Source organism: Pseudoliparis swirei, chromosome 4, assembly GCF_029220125.1.
Source record: "Pseudoliparis swirei isolate HS2019 ecotype Mariana Trench chromosome 4, NWPU_hadal_v1, whole genome shotgun sequence".
Taxonomy (NCBI): Eukaryota; Metazoa; Chordata; class Actinopteri; order Perciformes; family Liparidae; genus Pseudoliparis; species Pseudoliparis swirei.
In genome coordinates this window covers 28,887,352-28,912,218 of record NC_079391.1, presented here as the reverse complement: position 1 = coordinate 28,912,218, position 24,867 = coordinate 28,887,352, and the positions used below count along the sequence as shown (strand labels likewise).

At 45.7% G+C, this 24,867-nt stretch overlaps 1 protein-coding gene across 2 annotated transcripts in view; it reads right to left on the bottom strand.

Annotated features, from left to right (window-relative positions):
- Window positions 1-24,867, bottom strand: part of trip4 (thyroid hormone receptor interactor 4) — an 84,263-nt gene that overhangs the window by 20,085 nt on the left and 39,311 nt on the right. The window contains exon 13 of one of the 2 annotated variants that reach the window (XM_056413025.1): window positions 21,040-21,190. The exons of the other annotated variant lie outside the window; for it this stretch is intronic. Coding sequence (XP_056269000.1) covers window positions 21,040-21,190 — 151 coding nt within the window. The remainder of the gene's footprint in view (window positions 1-21,039; window positions 21,191-24,867) is intronic. 2 annotated transcript variants of the gene reach the window in all.

Below are 24,867 nucleotides of genomic sequence, written 5' to 3'. Positions count from 1 at the left end.
GTGTGTTTGCAGAAAGAAGGAGAGAGCAGAATGGAATAAATTGAAGCTGATCTGGCGCTCTGCATTCTGAGGAAGCTGGATTTGCATATCTGTGCAGCGGTGCAGAGGGAGAAATGTGTCGGCGCTGACAGCAAGCTGAATATCTTAAACCTCCACTGACACCCCTGCAGGCGCTCTCCCTGCCCGATACACGGTGGAAGGAATGCACTCAGAGAATCACACACACACACACACACATACGGCTTAAGGTCAGGAGATGGGAAGCTTTGTGCATTGCTTTGTTTCTTCATAGTGATCTACAGTAGTGCCTGTTGTTTAACAGTCAGATCAAACACAAGACCTCTGAGGAAAAGACCCCATGTTGAATAAATAAAAAGAATCTACCTACCTATCTATCTGTCTATCTATCTATCTATATATCTATATATATATATAACATATATATAGTGCTGGAGATATTAAGAAAGAAAACAGAAATTTGTGCAGATTATCCAAATTTGTACCTTTGCGCATGTACTAGTTTGATTCATTAATACTTTATAGCGTTGCTTTTGGACTCCGCGGCCGGCCAGCCACCCCCCCCACACACTTGCACTTCAAACACTGGGCACTGAGCCATCTGAAACCCACACTACGTTCTAGTGGCGGGAGGTAAACTGGAAACCAATTTAGTTTGTGTGCAACAACATTCTCTCGTTTTCTTTGAAGGAAAACCCAAGAACCTACTGTAACTTTGAATCATCGGTGTAGATATGAAATCTGATCTAACGCAGGAATGCATGCGCAGCGGGGACTTCCCCAATTTTCAAATAAAACAAACAAACAACATGATTATTCCAACGTTGAGTAAAGCTACGTGTTTGGGGGCCTGGCACTCTGTCCACGCGGTACACAATAACAACAACTTCACCAGAGTTGTGACATTCGGAGATAAATAAATGTGTATGCTTGACGAGAGTTAAATGAGACGGTCGTTGGTTGTGAATATATTTGAGCCAGCAGCAAGGTAGCTCAGTTTAGAATGAAGACTAAAAGTGTGTGTGTGTGTGTGGGGGGAGCTTAATACAAAGGTCCAACTAGCCTGAGCCGACGCATTATCATTCTATACCTCGTTTATTCTCTACACAAAAGGTATTTTGAAATGTCTTTTACGAGTAGGTGTGCACTATTTGATGAGTCTCAACATGTTTCCATACAACCTCGCCATGACCACACAACTCCAGGAAATCACAGAGACAAAGGAGAAAGTGTCCCAGCACGCAACGCCCTGTGAAACCACAAATTGTGCCGTTGGTGCATCTCAGGTATTTGATACAGATTACAACGAACAATAACCTGTTAATTAGCGAGCCGACGACGTACCGGTGGGCGGATCTATAGAAACAACACACTACAGGTTAGTCATCAGTGGCTTGGCTGAACATTCGGAAAGTCCCCCTGTTCACAGAGCGGGGAACACTGGAACAATTATGGATCTCCGATTTCTTTTCTGACCGATTGTAATTTATCTGACGGAGAACAACACGACAAACAGAGAGAACAACACAAATAGATTCTCAGTATTGATTGTGCAGCACTCTCAGAGAAGCAACATATATATATGTTAATGCTCTGGGCTCAATAATTTGATAGACATTGATACCGGAGTATGCACAGATGTACACTACCTAGGCTTAATATAAATATATATAAATAATAAATCTAAATAAATGAATATATAAAAAATTAAAAAACATATATAAATATATACATATATATACATATATAAATATATATTTACAAATAGATATATGTAAATATATATTTACATATATATATATATAAATATATATTTACATATCGATATATATATATTTACACATATATATATATATATTTACATATATAAATATATATGTATATATATATATGTACATATATATATATATAAATATATATATACATACATACATATACATACACACACATATATACACTGTATACTTCACATCTTCCTCAGTGGGTGAGTAGAACAAAACCTTGAGAGGAGCACATGCCGGGGATGGCGTCTTCCCTTTGACCGTCAAATCCAAAGACGTTGCACTTTGCCAGACTATCTTCATGCTGTTCATCATGAAAGCCCAGAGGGGGGTTCAATTTGGCAAGTTGTGTTCTTACACTGGCATCAACAAGAATCCGGGGGAAACGCATTTTATTTGCCCGACATTGTCTAATAGCCACCATCCTTTTTGATTAATCTTACGCTGCTTGAGGATTTATCTCTCTTTTAGCTCCATGTGGCGCCGAACAGCTCAATGGGGAGAGCGCAGCACAGACGCTGCCAGGGTTACCGCTTCCACCCCCCACTGCACAGAACTCGTACTACTTTGGCTAAAAGCCTGCGCCAAATGGTGTGTGTTTCTGTGTGGCCGAGCGAAGCGGTTATGACAAAATATATATACACAACAGCTGGGGCGTTTAAAGAGTGACCAATCCCGTTCGTCACGTTCTCTGCCAACAAAATCCTTTCGGCGGTATAAGTACGTTCTCCTTTTGTGTGTCGAGTGTCCAAAACATGACCAGCAACTATCCGAGGAACCCCCTCGGGTCTGGATAAGTAGCTCAATCAACTCAAGGTTACGTGAGCTCAAGGTTACGTTTTGGGTCTCTGCGGGCCCGGCTGTGTGAGAGAGAGAGAGAGAGAGAGAGAGAGAGGGAGAAAGGGGGGAAAATGCTGATGGGCCTGTCAACTGTCAGACTACATCCCGTCAACGGATGGTTGAGAAATAGCGAGGGGGAGAAATCTGTGAGAAACGGTGCACATGTGACACAGTTTAAGTGTATGTACTTGTTACCGTGTATGCGTGTGTGAGTATGTAGGGCAGTGCGTGTGTGTGTGTGTGTGTGTGTGTGAGGGTGGGGGAGGGGGCAGTAGTGGACGAGCTCCTTGGCATGCCAGAGGCAGAATGACATTGATCCAGCAGACCGCTCTCCATCAGTCTCCCTGACAGAGGTAACTGGATTGTTCATAAAAATGGAAATTGAGCCGTGTTATTATCATGCGCGCGGGCAGACAATCGGCACACGGAATTAATTCGCCAAAAATATGTATAAATGTACCCCCGCGTACGGCACGTGCGGGAGGAAAAGTGTGCAGCTTGACGATGGTTATTGATACATCATGAATAATGTGGCGGCCGGGTGAAATACACAAACGCGTCGTCCACCGGGGCGACCCTCTATTGTTCGAGGCAAAGAAACACTTTAAACAGATGCAGAGCAAATAAACCCAGGCAGCTGGGGGAACTGTGTGTGTGTGTGTGTGTGTGTGTAAGGGGGTGGGGGGGGGACACCATGGTGAAGGAAGTAAAGCCCTTTCCTGATTAACCGTCTGCTGTCACGTGTGTTATGATAATACCTTAAAGAGGCGAACATTCCGTGGGTGGCGGTGGAAGTGGGTGGGGTCGATAATTACTGCAAATATGCCACAATGTGCAATCAGCTCTCTCCTATGCATTGTTTGGGAGCTCCGGAGCGATCGTTGTCGCACGTTAATTACACACAGCCACCGGAGCCATGTGACAAATGTCTCTTTTTTGTTGTTGTTGGAAGAGCGGGGGCGGGGAGGCACAGAGGAGGTACCGGCGAGTGATGGACACTTTCAGAATGACCCTCTGCTTTTTCACGTGAAGTTAATGGCGGCTTCAGAGAAGCGAGAGACGAGGCTCCGGGCGGCGGCGATGAGCCGGATGCACTAACGGGTTCATAATTGGAGCCGCATATTCCAATCGTGTCTGCGTCTGAGCCGAGCATGACGGGGCCACTGATATTTACTTCACAGTGCTAATAGGATGTACCGTTGTCTCTGTTTGCTTCAATGTGTAAATATTCATGTCGTTAAGAGACGGGGATGCAAGCGATTAGCCCAAATCCAGGAGGCTCCCCGCGGTTCGCAAAGAAACAGAGTATTTTCTTTTCTTCTGAGACGCCCCTGGAATCATGGCGATACGATTCACGTGTAATAGCAGACGCGGCGTGAAGATTGCCTTCAACAGCTGCCGATGATGAGAATCGGGAGACAAAGGGATGTCATTTGATATTTAAGTGCGGCCTCGAGAGACGTCAATGCGGCCGCCACGACCGCGTTGAGGACGGGGAGGTGTGGCCGCGATCATAAAAGTGTCACGTCGGTGATTTGGCTCACTCGGATGGCGATGTCAATTCAATTCAAGTTCACGTGCGCCGCAGAATGATTTCCGCTGGACTGGAGTGCAAATTTGAAAAAAAAGTGTGTTTTGATAATAAAGATGTCCACATTCGTGATGCCATTCTAGCTAATGCATAACTACATCACAGGGGAGGCGGGTATTATTCAGACTTGCAACATGGATATTCTCGAGGATTAAATTGGCTCATCCGGGGTTAAGCAGTCACAAATGTACAAGAAAAAATATATATTTTTCTTTTATAAGGAACCACAATAAGAAAACCATGTTTATGTATCACTCAGAGAAGCCACTTATGGCTCCTTCCCCTTAGATCACTACTTTAGGCACAACCACTTTCAGACGCCGGCGACACTTGAGGGAATATTCCAAGTTTTTCTTGTAAACATACAATTTCAACATTACTCCCTTGGTTCTGTGACTATCATCTTTCCCCCCACAACGGCCCTAATGTGCTGCCGTACTGAACAACATGCGTATTGCCGACAACTATTGGACATCCGTTGACAGGATTCGTGCTCCAACAGGACGACCAGTGCTCGCGCCACTGGGTTCATTTAATTAGTCCAGGTTTCCACTTCTTGCAACACATTTGCTCATCACAGGATACTTCTGAAACTAGTTGTGCCCAAGCTCCCACCGGCCTCAGTTACACTTGCACATGAATGCCGACACACAGCAGCACACTTGCATGTTGAAGTCGTGCTATTATGAGCTTGAATACCGCTATTGGGATTTTACACTCAGACATCAGCAGCTCTCTGAACGAGATGGAGCTTTAACAATAGCTTCCTTGTGCGTTGAGAAAAGCGCTGACACGAGCGGAAGTTACGACGCACCCTGGTGTCAATTACAACACAGTCGAGCGAAAACGCACGGCAGAGCAAGACGAGCTCTAATTTATGACACGCTACAGATGGTTAAGCTCGATTTTACAAATCAAAATGTGGAAATTGCCACTCTATTATGGAATATTTAACTACTTTAACCACGCATACACTTTTTTCTTTTAAATGCAGAACATCGTGTTGCAATAAACTCTCAACCCCGAGCACTTACTTTCTCCTCAAAGGGATAATGTACAACACACTTTAACCTCTCGTTGCCGCTCACACGGTATGCATCGTGTCTATTCACGAGGAGCTCTGTTGCACGTCACGGCAAAAACAGCCACTGTTGCTTTTCTACGCGACTCCGCCCGCGATGTAATGCGCCTATAAAAAAGTGGAGCTGGCTGGAAGGAAAGAAAGGAGCCATCAGCAGGGTTCTGGCCTACAGATCTGCTCGTAAAAGTGGGTCAACTATGCTCCTGGAGAGCTTAACAAGCTGCTGGAGGAATAAGGCAGAACACTTGGTAATTAGCGGGAGGAGGAAGGCATGTTGGAGGGAGGAGTAGCCGGGGTGTGTGTGTGTGGGGGGGGGGGGGGGGCTGCAGGAAGAGGTGGAGTACAGATGAGAGACTTTGTGGGTGAGATGCGGCCGGTCTAGCGAGATGAAACCGCAGGTATTTCGATAATAACTCGCTTCCGGGTTGTGCGCTCTGCGCCATACGCCTCCTCCTCGTGCGGTTTGTGTTTGTGTGTTAATGTTGTATTGTGCGCCTCCCCCGGTGGACTCCATCCTTAGAGTCCCTCCAGGCATCGTAAAAGGGAAATGTCCTCTCTCCGAGCCTCGGTGTCATTTACCCAGAGTTGTAAAACCGCGGGCTAATTTCCTTCCACTGTGTGGCGAACGTGCCATTGTTGCACATTTGTTTTGAAATAATTAGGCCGAGAGATAAAAGGTGCCGGATTTCACGGATGCAAAGAGATTCTAGACGATTTTTGACCTTTTCAGACGGCACACGGCTGTTTGATGCGAGGGCGGTCTGAGAAGCAATCTTTTTTTATGTTTGCGTCGGTACTTTGTATTCTCTAAACTGAGGCCTATTCCTTCAAACTAAATTGGCCGGTTTCCTCTCCGCTTCTTGGCTCACAGGCAACAGCAGATGACATACTCTTGGTTTTAAAAACAGGATCCAAGACTTTAATTAAGATGAATGATTAGAATTGATTTCCAGGTTTGGCTGGATGCTAGCGGGCCAAACAAATAATAAACTCCACGATGAATAGAAAACACTAATATGAAGACTGTTTCACCGGAATTTTACGTGACGAACCCGTGCAAATGAAAAGCGTTCTCTTCACTCATTGAAAGAAACATGAGAGATAAACGTCCAGTCCACCGATTTCTTTTCTGTTGCAAAGTCTCGTGGTGTTGTCGAGGTGTCTCCGTTCCCACCCATCAGTAATCTGTCTATTTCCACAGCTGAGGGAGAAAGGAGCAGTCCTAACACCACAGTAAGCAGGGGGGGCTCAGCTGGAGTTGATGTGTGTGTGTCTCTTTGTGTGTGTGTGTGTATATCTATCTATACAGATAAAGAGGTACATGTGTGTGTCCTTTCCTGGGAGCTCAGGTGCTCTCAGCCAAAGTGTGAAGAGGGTTATGTGAGGCAGACAGAGAGAGAGAGAGAGAGACTTAAGAGCTCACACAGTATATATCTGCAGAGCGAGCTGAAGCGAGAGGAGGAAGTCACTGTTCTTGTTTGAGCTTAAGAGACCACACTGCCACCGTCGATTTAAGTGTCATATACTCCATCTTTACGGTTTTCCTGAGGGGTCTTAATCATCGAGCATCGCGTAGAATAGATTATCGGTTTGCTCCGGACTCCAACCGACCATCCCCACATGCGTGCTGTAGAGCTGCAACGATTGGCTGAGGATGTCATTAGTTGGTCGATAGAAAATTAGTCGGCAACTATTTTCTATAATCGTTTAAGTCAAACGCCAATACCGGAATTATTTTGTGTTGTGGACAAAATAAATATTTGATGAAGTCCCGTTGGGCTCGAGGATATTGTGAGGGGATTTTTTCTTTCTCAATGTCTTCTAATGCTTTAAATAACAAACTGTGAATCCAGAAAGGAGTCTGCAGATTAAGTATTTATTATAAATTAGAGACTAACAGTGGCTACAAGTTCAAGCACACAGCTTTGTTGAATTGTATTTCAGTGTGCGATATCTTTCATCACATTAGAAACATTGATGTAAAAGACTGGAATAGACGGTATCCTATCTTTTAATTTTCTGCCTGTGTTTGCCGAGGCTCCAGTAGCGAACCCCAGGGGAGCAGGAAATCCTTTTCAAGTGGTTTGCTATTCAGCTCACAGATTTCCCAATTAAATCGGTGCAGAGAAAAAAAGAGAGAGAAAAAAAGACTAATATTAAGTGGCCAGTGGCTGCTAGTGAGAGCTCGATGAATGCCATCTTTATTATGCTGGTGTTACCACTTCTGGTGTTTCTCTCTTGTTGTGTGGCGTTTCCAAAACAATGTAGAATATGGTTGACAGCTGGCGAACTCTGTAAGCCCGCTTAATGAAACTGACCTCGGGGGTCAGACAGATTTTCGGAGTCTGATCAGCTGTTTTGAGCCAAACTGCCTTTGACCGTTGCGACGATCGTCTCATGTGCTTTTGGCCGTGTTTCGGATACGATTGTGCTTCTCGTGCTACTGGGAAACTAAACGGGCAGAGAAAACATGAATGCAACATCACGTTAGACAATAATAAATAACAGGTATGAGTGAGGTGAATAGATCAATTGTTTATCATTTGAATAGATCAATTGTTTATCATTTGAATAGATCAATTGTTTATCATTTGAATAGATCAATTGTTTATCATTTGAATAGATCAATTGTTTATCATTTGATCTGTAAAGCATCAGAAAACTGTGTGAAAATATCCAAAACAATACAGAGTGCTAAATGCAACTCATACACTCAAATGTCTTGTTTTGTCCAAGCAACAGTCCAAAATATATATATATATATATATTTGATGAACTGGAAAGTAAGAACAAGAAAAGTAGTTAATTCTTACATTTGAGCCTCTGGAACCATCTTGAGATCAGCTGATCAATCAATCCACTAATTGTTGCAGCTCTACTTCCTGTTTTAGGAGACGATGCATGGGGCGTACACCGCATTCATTTTCTTGTAATTCTACGATGTACATGGTGGGAAAATTGTTGCAACAGAAAAGATATATAAAAGGCCAAAGCAACACATACTTCATTAAACTAAGGGCAACTACGCAGGTCAAATAACCAACTGAAATCCCCTCTCGGTAAATAAATAAAAGTCCCGGCATTGACCCGTTGCGATTCCAATTTATTAAAATGTCATGGATGTGAAACATGTCGGGTTCAGAGGCGATTTCCTTTTCCGCGTCCCCACAATTGGCTGCTGCCTCCTCGCCTTCTCGGAGCTGCTCTTCATGCCTCGTGACATTCTTGAGCATCACCCAAGAGGAATTACGTCTTGGACCGTGAACAAGAAATGTCCTCTGCACACGGTGTCGGGGCATTCTTCATCGTTTATCTGGCAACCGCGCGTCGTAAAGCATACTCCCGTAATCTACATCTCACATCCGACAGGTTTGTGTGCCGTTTACTCGAGACAGTAGGGGGGGGGGGGGGTAACCTCGCTACTTGGAGAGCTCGTAGCCTTCACCAACACTGAAAGGCTATTTCAATGGCCGCATACATACCGGCAACAGAATCACAGAAACATAGAATTTCATACCATGATGTTGAAGAAGCACGCGTGTCTGACGGATACCGAGAACCCGCTTTCACTCCGTACATCGGAAGAGTCATTGAGGGTAAATTGCGGAAACAGAAAAACTGATTTGGATCGAGCTGAGCGAGTCCAAAAGAGGCTGATAGTTAAGTACAATCATATGTCAGATGGATTAATGGGTTTAAAGAATGCATTTGTAATAATCCTTCTCATGCACGCACACAAACCCGATGTCGTGGCTACCGCTGAAACAAAGACGGACATGTTCCAGTTCATCCATCCCCTCCATCTTTTTCCCTTTGAGCGCTGGACAACAAAGACTTTTCAGTCCGCCGAGAGGGAGGTGTCGGACTGCTTCTCCACTAATTGATACAAGTCAATTGCTCAAAATCAAAATAGACATTTGGAAGCAACAAAGACGACGCAGACATTGCTGTGAATACATTATACAAAGATAACAAAACACCAGGGAGGGTCCGCCGGCTGAGCGCAATAAGGTCTTCAGAGATGATCTGATCGCGCTACTCTTCCTTTTCTTTAATTGGACACTTGAGAAAACCTTTTTTTTTCCCAGTTTAATGGAGTGAAGTGATAGTTACAGCTTTAACAACAATATAGGCAAACATGTCATGTATGGGGAATACATCACATTCTAAACCAGGATGGATGGGCTACATCTGTTATGTCTGAAGACTTGATTCCTTTAGTCTAAATGACCTACATTGAGACGGTGATCATTGCATGGGGAAGCCAAAATGGCTTTTCATATGGTCTCTTCATACATTAGAAAAAATAAATAAAATGCTCTATTCGTCCAGCTTTTGTCTTTATTGTGAATATCTATTTTGTATGCATTTTTTAATGATTTTAATTTCCTGAAAACCCAATAAAAAAGCATTGACGGATATATAAGGATGTATAAGGATGTGCTCAGAACTAAAATAAATTGATATTTTGGAAAGATTCACCAATCAGTGGTACACCAGCGCCTTTTTGTTCTTTATATAGGACTATAGTCATACAGGAGAAAATGCAAAGAAATTATAATCCATAGCATACTTTTTTCGATAATTCTACTGTGGCTTTTGTTCACTTTGTCGTGAGTATCGGAGAGCCACAGCAAAACAATGACGGGGACCGTCGTCTACTCGCGTGCTCAGCTGATCGCTGTGCAGGCCGAAGCTTCTGCCTGGAGAAAGACCTGTGATCCCGCTGGAGCTACGGAGAAGGGCTCGCGGTTGCAGATCGGGTGTCAAGCGGAGGGCTAAAACGAGGAGATACAAACCCTCGGTACCGTCGATCATAACGGGGAACGTGAGGTCTTTGGCGAATAAGACGGATGAGCTCGGCGCTGGTAATGTCTGAGAGGATCTTCCGTGAGAGCAGTCTCTTATGCTTCACTGAGGCGTGGCTGCACGCGGACTATCCGGATCTGCGCGTCTTTGCCCGGCTTCAGGACTGTTCGGGCTGACAGAGGCGCTACACAGAGCGGTAAGAAGAGGCGGGATCGCTGTTTATGTGAATGAACGGTGGTGCCATCCGGACCATGTGTGCGTGAAGGAGCGCTTGCAGCCCGAACATTGAACTGTTGGCCGTGGGGATGCGCCGTACTATTTGCCGAGAGTTCACGTCGCCATTGTGGTTGTCGTGCGTGCCGCCATCAGCTGACGCTGAGGAAGCTGTGGACACCATCCACTCCACTGTGTCTGCTCTGCTGAATCATCAGCCTGGAGCATTCATGGCTATCACTGGTGACTTTAACCACACCACATTGGAAAAAGCTCTGCCAACCTTCCATCAATACATAGACTGCCCAACAAGGAACAATAAAACTCTGGACTTGCTGTATGCTAATACTAAGGGCGATACAGCGCCACTGCCCTTCCCCTCGGCAGGGTCTGATCATGACCTGGTCCGGCTGACACCCAGGTATGTTCCTCTGGTGAAGAGGCTGCCGGTGACCACCAGGACTGTGAGGAGGTGGTCTCTGGAGGCTAACGACGCTCTACAGGACTGCTTCGAGTCAACGGACTGGGATGTGTTGTGTGGACCGCGACGGGAGGACATCAACAGTATGACCGACTGCATCACGGAATACATCAAGTTCTGTGAACACCACCATCCCATCACGGACTGTGCGCTGCTTCCCCAACAACAAGCCCTGGATCACCAGGGACCTGAAGGCGCCACGTAACATGAAGAAAGCTGCTTTCAGGTCTGGAGACAGGGATGAGCTGAGGAAAGCCCAGCGCAACCTGAAGGTGAAGCTCAGGGAGGGCAAGGACTCCTACAGGAGGAAGCTGGAGGCCAAACTCAGCTGAACAACACAAGGGAGGTGTGGTCTGGCATGAAGCGGATAACTGGCTTCAAGGTGGGAGGGAGACAGCCAGGGGCTCCTGGAGAGGGCCAACGAGCTGAACTGTTTTTTCAATAGGTTCAGTTCACAGCCCTCTCCTCTCCTCCTCACACCTCCCAAACACCTCCCTCTGTCCCCCTGCTGAGCTGCACATCCACCGAGCCCTCAATAACAATGGGCTCCTCCACCTCCCCTCTCTCTGTGACGACTGACCAGGTGAGAAGACAGCTGGAGAAACTACACCAGCGCAGAGCTGAAGGTCCTGATGGCATCAGCCCCAGGGTCCTAAAGACCTGCGCCACCCAGCTGTCTGGTGTCCTGCAGCGCCTCTTCAACCTCAGCCTGAGGCTGGGGAAGTCCTGTGCTGTGGAAGACGCGTGCCTGGTCCCTGTCCCCAAGAAGTCAACACCATCTGGCCTCAACGACTACCGACCGTCAGCCTCACTCCCATGTGATGAAGGTGCTGGAGAGGCTGGTCTTGGCCCACCTCCGGCCGCAGGTGAAATCGTCGCTGGACCCTCTGCAATTTGCTTACCAGCCTCATGTGGGAGTGGACGGCGCCATCATCTACCTGCTGCAACGAGCTCAGTCGCACCTGGATGGTACCGGTGTCTCTGTGAGAGTCACTTTCTTTGACTTCTCCAGTGCATTTAACACCATCCAGCCACTGCTGGTGAGAAGCTGCGGGTGGCCGGTGTGGACGCGTCCACCATCTCCTGGATCACTGACTACCTCACAGGCAGACCACAGTTTGTCAGAATGGGGCGTGTGCTGTCTGGAACGGTGGTCAGTGATGTTGGAGCCCCACAGGGAACTGTTCTGTCTCCCTTCCTCTTCACCCTGTACACCAGTGACTTCCAGTACAACACGGAGTCATGCCATCTGCAGAAGTACTCTGATGACTCTGCAGTGGTCGGGTGTATTAGGGATGGACGGGAGGAGTACAGGGCAGTGGTGAGTGACTTTGTAAAGTGGGCCGATGAGAACCACCTGCGGCTGAACGTGGCCAAGACCAGAGAGATGGTGGTGGACTTCAGGAGGAAGGCGACAGCTCCTACACCTCTGAGTGTCCTGGGAGTGGGCGTGGACATGGTGGAGGAGTACAAGTACCTGGGCGTCTCCATCGACAGCCGACTGAACTGGAAGGCCAACATCAACGCTGTGTACAAGAAGGGGATGAGTCGACTCTTTTCCTGAGAAAGCTTGATCCTTCAACGTGTGCAGCAAGATGCTGGAGTTATTCTACCAGTCGGTTGTGGCCAGTGTGCTGCACTTTGCCATTGTCTGCTGGGGAGCAGCATCGGGCCGTGACACCAGCCGTCTTAACAAACTGGTTAGAAGGCTGGCTCCATCATCGGCTGCCAGCTGGAGCACCTGGAACAGGTGGTGGAGAGGAGGCGTTGAAGAAACTGGTGTCCATATTGGACAACCCGGACCACCCTCTCCACCACCTCCTACAGGGACAGAGGAGTACTTTCTCCAAACGTCTCCTCACGCTCCGCTGCCACAAGGACAGATACAGGAGAACATTCCTGCCGACGGCTATGAGGCTCTACAACAGTTCACCTCTTGCCAGATCACCCTAACCCTTCTTATATTTGTGTTTTTTATTTTTATTTTTATTCTTGTGTGTTGCTGCTACTGGCTCGACAAATTTCCCCTTGGGGATTAATAAAGTATATATCTATCTATCTATCTATCTATACATATAAAGCTTACACTGTATGCTGATGATATATTACGATATGTTTACCAAATATCTGCAACATCTGAAAGGGATCACACAAAACCTCTCATTTATCTTACTTTACATAACTAGTTTGAATTGTCTGGATTCCAGTTTTAAACTTTGTACATTATATTTATGTTATTATATAATCATTGCAGATCAAATTGTTTCGACACTGTGGATTTGCCGGAAAAGAGAGATGAGCCCGTTCACCTCAGTGTCCTGAGGTCAGATCATCAATGCATTGATGAAGTGAAGTTAAAATATTTTGGTTAGCAGCTTGGTGAAAGTCTCTTTTAAATTCTCAACTGAGAGAAGTTTTTTCAGAAAATATGACAGCGGTCTATGGACTGAGGAGGGCGGTGAAGGAGGCCAAGAGGAGGTACCGAGACAGAGTGGAATCACAGATGGAGCAGCGCGACACCAGGCGCCTATGGCAGGGGCTACGGACTATCACAGACTACCAGAGCAGACCCAGCGCTATGGTGAGTGCCGCGCATCCCTAGCGGCGACCTGAACTCATTTTATGCACGGTTTGAGGCTAGCAACAACAGCGCTAGCTCGCCGCTAACAACAACACCGTTAAGCGTAGTCGAGGTGAGTTCTACCGCTGGGGATGAACACACACTCTCTGTGACCGAGCACAGTGTGAGGAGGGCTCTGTTGAGGGTGAACACCAGGAAAGCTGCAGGACCAGATGGCATATCTGGGCAGTACTGAAGACCTGTGCTAACCAGCTAGCTCCAGTGTTCACCACAATATTCAACCTCTCCTGGCTGAGTCCGTGGTCCCGCCTGCTTCAAGAGATCCACTATTGTCCCTGTGCCCAAGAATGCTTCTCCGGCATGTATGAATGACTACCGACCGTGGCCCTCACCTCGGTGGTCATGAAATGCTGAGAGGCTGATAAAGGACTACATCTGCGCCTTCCTCCTTCCTCCATGGACCCGCTGCAGTTTGCTTATCGCCCAAATAGATCCACGGATGATGCTGTCTCCCAGGTACTGCACACCACACTCTCTCATCTGGACAGCCAGAGGGGGCTATGTGAGACTGCTGTTCATTGATTATAGTTCAGCTTTCAACACCATAGTCCCCTCCAGACTGGCCGGCAAGCTGATTGAGCTGGGACTGAACACCCCTGTGTGCTTGGATCCTGGACTTCCTGACCGCCAGGCCACAGGTGGTCAGGGTGGGCAGACACACCTCCAAACCCTCACCCTGAACAGGATCCCCCCAGGGTTGCGTCCTCAGCCCCTACTGTACTCCTGTACACACATGACTGTGTGGCCAGGTTCAGCTCAACACCATCATCAAGTTTGCGGATGACACAGTGGTGGTGGGCCTGATCTCCGACAACGGCGAGAAGGCCTACCTGGAGGAAGTTGCTGATCTGTCACTCTGGTGCCAGGACAACAGCCTCATCATGAATGTCACCAAAACTAAGGAGCTGATTGTGGACTTTAGGAGGGTACAACAACAGAGGACGTACTCACCACTGGGGATTAACGGGACTACTGTGGAGAGGGTGGGGCGGTATAAATACCTGGGAGTCCACATCACCGAGGATCTGACATGGTCAACAAACACAGACACTCTGGTGAGAAAGGCAAGGCAGCGCCTCTACCACCTCAGGCAGCTGAGGAAATTTAAAGTTTCCCAGAGGATCCTTCAGTCCTTCTACTCTGGAGCTGTAGAGAGCGTCCTGACAGGAAGCATCACAGCCTGGTTTGGCAACTGCTCCGCTCAGGACAGGAAGGCTCTGCAGAGAGTAGTGCGTTCGGCTGAGCGCACTATTGGAACTACACTCCCACCCTGCAGGACTTGTACACCAGGAGGTGCAGAACCAGAGCCGGCAGGATCATGAAGGATCCTCACCACCCCAACAACAGACTGTTTCAGCTGCTGCGGTCAGGCAGGCGCCTCCGTGATCACGCTGCAAGAACAGAGAGACTGAGACGGAGTTTCTTTCCTCAGGCCATCAGTATTGTGAACTCCGACCTCACCAGGACCCCCACATAGACCCACACAACTGCCCCTCTTAGGCACACACACACACACACACACACTTACTGTAAATATTGTGTTGTTTTTTATTGTAAATAGTGTGTACTTGTTGCCCTTGCACATTCCTGCTGAGCATTGCCACTTTCATTTCACTGCACACCCTGTGTGTGTATGTGACAAATAAAACATCTTGAATCTTGAATCTTGAATGTGCACAATAAGGTATTGAGCAGTAGCGGCTCCAGAAAACTAAAACGTTACAGTTGATGAACAAATATATATAGAAAGACGTCTATATTTCCCCCTAAACACACAACACATTTCTATATTATGTATCATTCAGGAAGTTATGGCAGTCACAGTTCTCTGGTGAGCAACAATCAGACCAGAAACCATTCGATTAATTCCCAGTTCTCATTTGAAGCTGAATTGTTGACGAGTTTAATGTGTTTTAATAGCTTTTCGCTGGAAACCGGTCGTTACGATGTGGTATTGCCGGCTCACTTAATGGCGCTCATCTCTCGGTTCAGTCATGTCATTCCCTTTCTTCAGTCGAGCTTAAAGTGCTGCTCAGCATCATTACTTAAAGGAGTATTTTGTTTAATAGCAAAGGATATGTAACTACTGTAAAGTGCACTTTTCGGGCTTGTCTGTTGTCGTCAGCTACTTCTAAAAGACGGGGGCAATCTCGATAAACTTGATTACACAGTCAGCTTTGAAATAGAGTGAACAAGCAATAAGGAAAATGAAGGGGAAGCCAAATGGTCCTGTCTTCGCTCACCAACGCATCCTGTGTGCAGAGTGAAAGTAACATGTTGTGGATGTTAAAAGACCAATTTGATATGTTGTTGCAGAAAGTAAGACGTTCAGACACGTCTGTGTATTAACGATGGACCTTGAGCCGGGAACCCATTAGCTTAGCTTAGCACAAACACTGGAAGCAGAGGGAAACGGCTAGCCTGGCAGGTTTTTAAGCTTTTCTATTATTTACAGATTCACTAGAATATGGATATTTTAAACAAGTGAGATTTAGAACTGATTCTAGAGAGCCTGGCTGTTTCATCACGCTTCAGTCTTTGAGCTAATTCAATCATAAATAAGTAAAGATAGGGCTGGGAAATATGGCCCAAATCTTCTATCACAAAATAGGTCACTTCATATCTTGATAATGACGCATATCACAATGTTTTCTGGTCGATTAATAAATCCATATGAAATAACCACATGGCAAAGCTTATTTTTGTGTGAACTAAATACTTGGAAACTGAAAAGGACGGAGCATGTTGTCATTAGATTAAGAGGCGTTGTGCAAAACAAACATAATCATTTAAAGAGAAATTACAACGGACAAACATGTATAATAATGTTCAGATAAACACCGACTATGTTATCATGCATGCACACAAAGTAATGAAATCAAGACAATAGCTAGATGCAACTGCACTGGGGTATTCCCGTCAGCGGAATATTTATCAATTCAGATTTCCTGGGAAATATGTTAATATGCTGGTGTGGTTGCTATTATCAATTTAAACGACACAATTGTGCATCGTGCTATCTTGATACAGGATTTCATCCAGGATATGAATTCCGCTGAAAGACGGATTATCATATTGAATTCTTGCCCAGCGCTAATTGGAGACAAAAATCATCACCACAATAACCGATAAGAACGATGGCCAAAATCTAAAAAAAAGTCGAAACCTCGTTTGTGAATAAAAAAACAAACCCATTCACTCTTTATTTTCTTTTTTTTTTTTTAAATAGCTGGCCATTCCAATCAGAGCACTTTGAGTTCCAATCCCCAAAGAGCGATACTACAGGGGAACAATGCCGGCAGAACTGAATGAGTGCACGTATCAGCGGGTAATGGACTCGGAGAAACGCTGTAATGAAACGACACGGAGGAAGAAGCCAGAAGGAAGAAAAGGGCAGGCCGGGCTGGAAGTGCCACTACTCATCATCTGGTGGAGTCAAGGTCAGGACCCTGTGTGGTCTCGTGGTGTCACCGCTCCGCTTTTTAAAGAAACGGCGCAGAGAGTCGTCCCGATGTCGACTCGACCAGACTCAAACCGATTGCCCTTTTATTCCACCGACCTTCTTCAGAAAGCTAAAAACCTATTAAAACGCCGCCATTTACAACAACTACACGGCCCTGTGCATTTGTGCGTTTCGTGAACACCCGTCACCCCGTCGTCCTCTTTTCTGCGAGAAGTCGTTTTCGGAACATCGTATGACAACAACAAAAAAGAACAGTTGGAAATGCCGGTCGAATATTGGTCCATTTCTTTTTTTGAGGCTGACCTTAATTGCTTGTGACATGCAATGAAACAGGGGTCCTCTCCGAATCAGTCTGTCAATTATGTGTTGTGTTGTGTGTGTGTGCGCTTGTCTGGTTTTGTGTGTGTGCGTGTGCTATAATGTGGACGCCTCCCCTCACCCGATGGGGGCTGGCTCAACCTGGACGCTGTGGCTGCAGCTCAGCACTCAGTGGGGGTAACACAAGGAGCCCTATAGTGCGGTAATGCAATATTCATGGTGGGGTGTGAGCGGAGCAGTTAAACACAGCCGAGTTGTTAAGAAGACCTTCCAACCCTCTACCAGGGAGCAGCTGCTGCGCCCCTTCTCCTCTCGCCTCACGCATTGTCTCTTTTCCTTTTTTTTGTTTTTTCGCTGCCCACCTTCCCCGTGCTCCCTCTCCACGATGATCCTCACTCAACCATTAATTTTTAATCACAACTTAAATGGCTGCCTTGGCTGCGGCTGTGGGGGCAGCCAAGTCAAGGGCTCTTGCCTCTGGTTACAAAGTAGGAAATAAATTTGAAGAGATCAAGCTGAACATACAGCGAGGGGGAAGAGGGCTGACTGGGGAGAAACGCACCGGGAGGAGAAAAATATACTCGCCGCCATTACAGCTTCATGAGAATTTCAACTCTTTTTATCGTGGACTTTCCATTGCAACTGCTACAGGAAATTGAGATCAAATTAAGATAAAGAATTGGATTTTTCTAGTTACATTTTTTGGAGGCCATGGGATGTAAAGAAGGGGAAGAATGACTGGGTTTAGATCAGAAGAGGTAAATGCTCATGAGTCAAGTGGCAGATATAGACTGAGCTTAAAACAGGTGATTATTATTTGGCCGTGTGGATATTTGCGGTTTTCCTTTGTCTTTTTTGACATTAAAATGTATATTTTAAGCCCTATTCCCACGGGACTTATATTACCAGGGGACCTCATGTGAATTAGAGAACCCCCCCCACATTTCTGTTTTGTGAAGCGCGTTCAGTGTCTATAATTTACTGACATTATCCCCCAGGTGTGATGTAAAGGCCCAGCGTAACATCCACTTAATCAAAAGTATTTTATTATAAAAATCATGTTATCTTACAGGCCAATTCATGTTTATATGTAATACTCACAAAGACCTCTTGCTCTGGTGCAAATGAGTCCCCATGCTGCGTAGCCAGAATTTACACACAGAAATGCTGTAAACATTTGTTTTATTTAAAACCGCCAACGCAGCTGCCATATTCTTGGACCGCGGCCAGAAAAAAATGTGTGGAGAAGACAAAAACCCTCGCAAAAGAAATCCCAAATCACCAATTTGCAGTCTACTATTATGGTTTGCAATATCATTTACAAGGGCCTTCTTCATTTCGAGTGTTGATTGTAAAAAGTAATATAAAAATCCTTGTGTTTGACAAAATACTGAAAATTATGATTATAAAAGATTCGCACGGGATTTAGATCACAGACGAGCTCGGCAATTCTTAAAAATTACTACATGGCCCCAAATAATACTAGTCACGTGCAACTGGGACTTGTGCCTGACAAAAACAAACAACCTGAGACCTTCAACTAGGCTTCAGAATTGCTTTTACGAGAATATGTAATGGACATCTTATAGACCAACGAATAAATCAGATAATAAAAAAATAAAAAAGTCAGCAAATGAAATAAAATAATAAATAACCGCTGCGGCCCCGACCTGATGTCATATTCTTTCCGAGCGTGTAATAAATACAGCTCACAGCGGGAGTAAATTAAATGCTGAAGAGCACTTATTCATGTAGAAAAGGGGTTGTGTGGCTGTCGTCGGTGAGGTGGCAGCACTCAGGTCCCCCCCCCCCCTGTATTATTTATTCCCCGTATTGGGGTGGTCTGACCCACTCTTGTAATGAGAACTAGAGTCACGGTTTGGTTGGAGTCCCGGGGCAACGCCGCGCGAAACCGTGTCCCCGGATCACTGCTCAACCACACGGCCTTCCACACAGCCAATGTTTGCTCAGACTTCAGTCTGACTGTAAAAGTCAAGCCTTGTTGACACATCTGTGCTGTCTCTCCCCGAGGCTAATGGCGATTACATCTGTCTGCTCCCCTTCAGAGGGAGGGGAAGACTACAAGAATCTAATGTTTTTTCGGAAAAAGAAAAAAAAAACTGGCAAAGTGAAAACACCGACAGCTGACGGAGAGCCGACAGCCTTCCGCCGACGATGATCGTTCTCACCGGCGCAGCCCGGCGACGACATGTGGGCCGGTCGCCTCTTGAAAGAAACGTTGACAGTCGTGTGCGTTTGTGCGTCTCACAGGTCACTCTTTACACGAGTAGCTCACGTTGGATGCTTCTGAAGCGTGCCCAACGGAGACATCCTTTTCAACTACGTTACTTTTCACAGCCACAAATTGCTGCAGAGCACGCTGGAGCATGTTGTATATGTGAAATCTTTAAGAACATATACAGTTTATTGATAAAAATAGTGACGTATTTGAGCGCGTTGGTAGCCAAGTGGTTACAGCCATGCCCTTTACTGTGGGAGCTTTGTTGTTGCCCCCCCCCCTAGCCTTCTGTCCTCGGGTTAATTATTTATTGGCGAAAATGGGCAATAAATAAATAACACGTATGAACAGTGAACACACGCACATACATCTTTATACATTTATATATATACATATATATATTTTTATATACACACATGTATAAACATATAAATACAGACGTATATATATATATATATATTTACACTACACATATATACATACGAGTTTAAATATACACACATGCATATATACATACATATACATATATACATCTATATACACACATACATGTATATATATATATACACACATATGTATATATAGATACACACATATAAATATACATACATATATATACATACATATATATACATATATATACATACATACGTACTTATTTGCAATAGTTGTTGCTTAATTTTCTGTTGATCGGCCCATCGATTAATTAACTAATTGTTTCACTTCTAATTAGCATTCCTGCATGTTGGCTGAGAAGCAACCATGAATATAGGAATGTCCGGAACACTGAGGCCACACAGTTTGGAATAGCTTGTTATAAATGACATAGGGTTAGATTTTAAGTGTCACTCACAAAATGTTATGTGTATTATGGCAACACTTCTTTCATAAAGGAAAATCAACAACTCGCATCGAGATACACAAGAAATTCACTTTTATGTTACATCTCAGACTTTGGTGTGAAATAAATGTTGTATTTGGGTAAAAGAACACATCCAGTGAGACTTTTTAACCACATCCAGTGACTCGTCGGCCGTGTCGAGTTTAACATCCTCACCTCCGCCAGCTTCTTGAACTGTGCAAATAATCCACCCATCGATCCTCGATTCTTAACCTGACAAATTAACAAAGTCAAGGGAGCACGCCGACTGCACCCATGCTCGCTAGCAGACCTTTCCCATTCAGTCCAACACACACACAGGAGTAATCTCTCACAAATCAAGAACATCGATCACATAGCAAAGCACATCTGTCTGCATCCCCCCCTTCTCGGGGCCGATCCAGATTGATTACTCTGACAGGCTTAGGAACGGAGACAAAGCCAGAGGGGGAGAAACGATGGACAAAACAGGGGGAAACAAAAGAACATGTGGGAGTGAAAACAGAACACTCACCCACATAAGGGTCCAGTCCCAAAAGGGACGGAGCCCTAGATGTGGAAAATATGTTTTTCTCCCTCGCATTTGCACGTACTTATATATAATGCACCCCGGAGGCACCGAGATGAAGGGAAGCCAGAGGAGGTGCTGTGTGTGTGCGTCTCACTTTGGAGACATTGACCCACATAATGTGAGGGTGTGAGACCCATAGAACAAAACGACGAGGAGATGAGCAGCGCTCAAACCACCCGCATCCGGACGGACCGAGAATAAACGCCGTGCACTTTACGAGCCTGAGGTACGAATGGAAACAGCTACTTGAAGACGGGTCCAAACCTGCACGGGAAAAAAAAGGGGTTTGAGTTTTCCTTTTTTTCTTTCTCTCCGCAGTAAAAAAGCAAAGATCACTTGTACCGCCGAAATGATTTGGTTCCAAAGCCCATGTCTTTGTCTTCTTTTCTAAACTGCGTAGAGTGCATGAAACAGGCGTTACTCTCCTTGCTACACTTTCATCCACGGCATATTCCTGAAGACTAAATCAATTTTAAGAGTACAAGCCTCACAGGCATCATCAGAGAAGGAAAAAAAACAGACTTGTGCAACAATGCAGTAACATCGATATCCCCAACAAGAGGCGCGGTACGCTTCTCGCACATCGACGGTATCGCTGAACGCATTTCTCAACACGCAGGAGGCGGGTATCTGTTGGCGCCAGAGCAGCACGGAGACACGTACACGCGAAGCTCTGGAACGCGCCGTAATTGCGTTACATTTGTTTTTCTTCGAACAACAACTCAACAGAATCTGAAGAAAGCGTCGCCGCTCATGCGATGAACGTGACACGGAAGAACGCGGCCGGCACGTCAAAATGCTGATCGATATGGATTTTTGTCACGGTGACTGATAAAAGGCAACAATGCTCCGCTTGGAGATAAGGAAAGACAAATCCGTTGCCACGACAAAGAGCGATATACACGGGCTTCTCGCCATTTGCTGAGACGGGAAAAACCGAGAGGTTTCATAACCGAGGGCGGCGGGACGAAACCAGCGGGCTCAGGTGCAATCAAAGAGTGCACGGAGCTCTCGGGCCGAGCGGGTCCCTGTCAAAGATACACAAGGAAAAGCTAAACGTTATTTCAACCATATAAACAAAATATACATCCCTACATCAAAATACACAAAGGATACAGAACTTATGCCACATGTGTGTTATTCAAGTAAATTCAGGAAGTGAAATATGGTTAATTTAGTGACTCTTGCAACGTTAAGACATCCTTAGATATGCACCTGGAGTCTTATCTGCACGAGACAATCTAATACCCTGTTATTGTAATCTGTTACGCTGTAAGATGGCCTGATAACGCCACAACCGCCATGACAAAGGGAACCATTAATGATGTCATAATAGCCGTTGCTGCGGTTATTCTTTGCGAGTTGTTTTTCTAGTAAAGCCGTCGTTAAGGTGAAAGGTGGCGACTTGTTGTTCTGACATTGCTGACTGGATTTAGTCCAAAAACAGATATGTTTTTTAATGATATCCTCCAATACATTTCAGAAGATTTACAGATACGGGCCCCGTGAACCCTCCACACAGACGGGTGATCTGGGTAAAGTGCACGCCTCCCAGATCCCGACAACGCCCGCAGCGCCAAGCGGGCTGATCGTCCGTACGAGTGCAACAGAAAGGAGACAAGAAAACTGCGTGTGCACATTCTCCCCAGGCGTCCCCGGTGAAGCGAGTTTCAGCTCGTCTGCATGCGCATTAGCGCTCGCACGTTATTATTCTGCGTAGTCGTACACAGCCGTACACTTCTCGGGGCGCACGGACGCTGGCAGACGCAGGCAGAGGATGAAATGTACGCGGAGTGTATCATTTGGGCTTTAGAGAGCACAGCAATCAAAACACAGGCGACGGTGCGTGATTTGAGTTTCGCAAAAAAAAAATCTAAATACCATCGTCATTACCTTACGTCAAAATACTCTTTGTTACAGACTCATGTATTTTCCAGTGGATGCAGTTCAGCAGGCTGGCGTGTTTGTCAGTGAATCTGTGAGGACAGGCACATCGAGTACGGCAAAACTTTATTGCTCGGGGCTTCGCTCTCGCTCCCATGCCTGTGTGCTCTTCTCTCTCCTCTCCTCTCCCCATTAACCGGCTGACAGATCAGTAATAAACACAGCCTGTCACCTTCAAGGCCTGCCTCTCATTTACTAGAGAACACATGAAACCCTGCTCTCTTGTTCCCTCTCTATCTCTATCGCTCTCTCTCTCTCCCTCCCGGCCTCTCTCTCCCCTTCATCCTCCGAGCTCATTGGAGCTGAAACCTGATTTTTTGGCCCCGGCCGCCTCCGAGGCAGAAAATTCTCCTCTGCGCCCAGATAGTGCTGGAGAGAAAAAAAAAAAAAGGCATGAATATTAAATGGGAAAAAATCCATGAATAAATAATCAAAAAAGGACTTCCGTGGCTCTAACCTCTTTCTGTCTCACAGCAGTGGATGACAGAGGAAGAGTGCAGGGTAGGAATAGAGGGGGAGGGAGAAAAAAAGAAAGAAAAAATCCTGACCACCTCGGGAGAGAAGGTGGACGTTTGTTAGGTAATTGGCTCTCTCTCTATTTGCAATCCCCCGGTGCTGCGATTTCACACATAAAACAAAGAGGTAATCACAAGGTAACAGTGCAGCCGATGGTTAGTGGAGCAAAATTCAACTGCAATATTTCCAGTATGAATATATTGTTTCTATTTCCATATGTGGTGGCGCCCGAGGGGATAAAAGCCGTACATATTGCAACGGCTCCATAATGTATGCGCCTGAAGATGCAAATGATATTGAAGAGAGAGCTGGGAGAGGCAATGTGTACAAGGGTTGTGATGTTAAATGCATACCAAACAAATAAAGACAACCGGTTATATGTGATATATACTCACTCGTCCCTGGCTACGTGGCTCTCACGCAGGAACAACTAAATATAGATTATTTTCGCCTCAGGCAATTCCCATACGGTTTGCTGAATATGTATTGTACAGGAATTCTTTTTACCAGAGCAGATGAAGGCAAATCAGGATGCAGCAGTTGCTGCTGTATTACATGCGTTTGCGTGGGTTTATTGTGATTACATAGGCCGTACATTACAGCCCCATTGCCACGCACTCATTATGAGCCTGATGGGTGAATCTGTTTTTATACTAAATTCGAGCCTTTGAATAAAAGTTAAGAAATCAGACCCTTTTTTAAGTAATATTTATCCCAGCCAATCTCTAATTACCGCTTCATAAAGCCATTTTCCCCCATTGTTGTTGTCGGAGGCCGCCATTCCAAGTCCAACTGGTCTTCGCGAGCACGAGAGACGTGGAGGTGTGCACGTGATCCAGCATTATTGTTTTAATTATTTCTCAATGACGCATCAGAGCCATAGTAAGTCACCGCTCAGGCATACCGACATGTCCTACTGCTTCTTGCTTTACAAATCACATGAAGGTTGCTTGTGGCTAATTATTGACCGACTTCCTTATTCAAACAACATTTGGTTTCAGTTAGTTTGGTTGCCATGGGAGCAGATACACACACGTGGATCTTGGCTGCTTGTGTCGAAGTGCACCAGCGGTAACCAGCGGTAACCACCTGTAAACACCTGTAACCACCTGTAACCACCTGTAACCACCGGTAACCATCTGTAACCACCGGTAACCACCGGTAACCATCTGTAACCACCGGTAACCATCTGTAACCACCGGTAACCATCTGTAACCACTGGTAACCACTGGTAACCACCGGTAACAATCTGTAACCACCGGTAACCATCTGTAACCACCGGTAACCATCGGCAACACCAAATCAACCCGGTGCTGAAGTCTCGAGGGTCATCACTTTAAGGCCATTAAATGGCCGCTAGAGACAGCGAGCACATTCCACGTCCACAAACGGATAAACACCGGCCGGATTGCGAACCCCGACTCGCCTCGCAAGACGCCAGCAATTATGGCTTAATTTTGTTGTGGTTTTTCTTCCAAAAA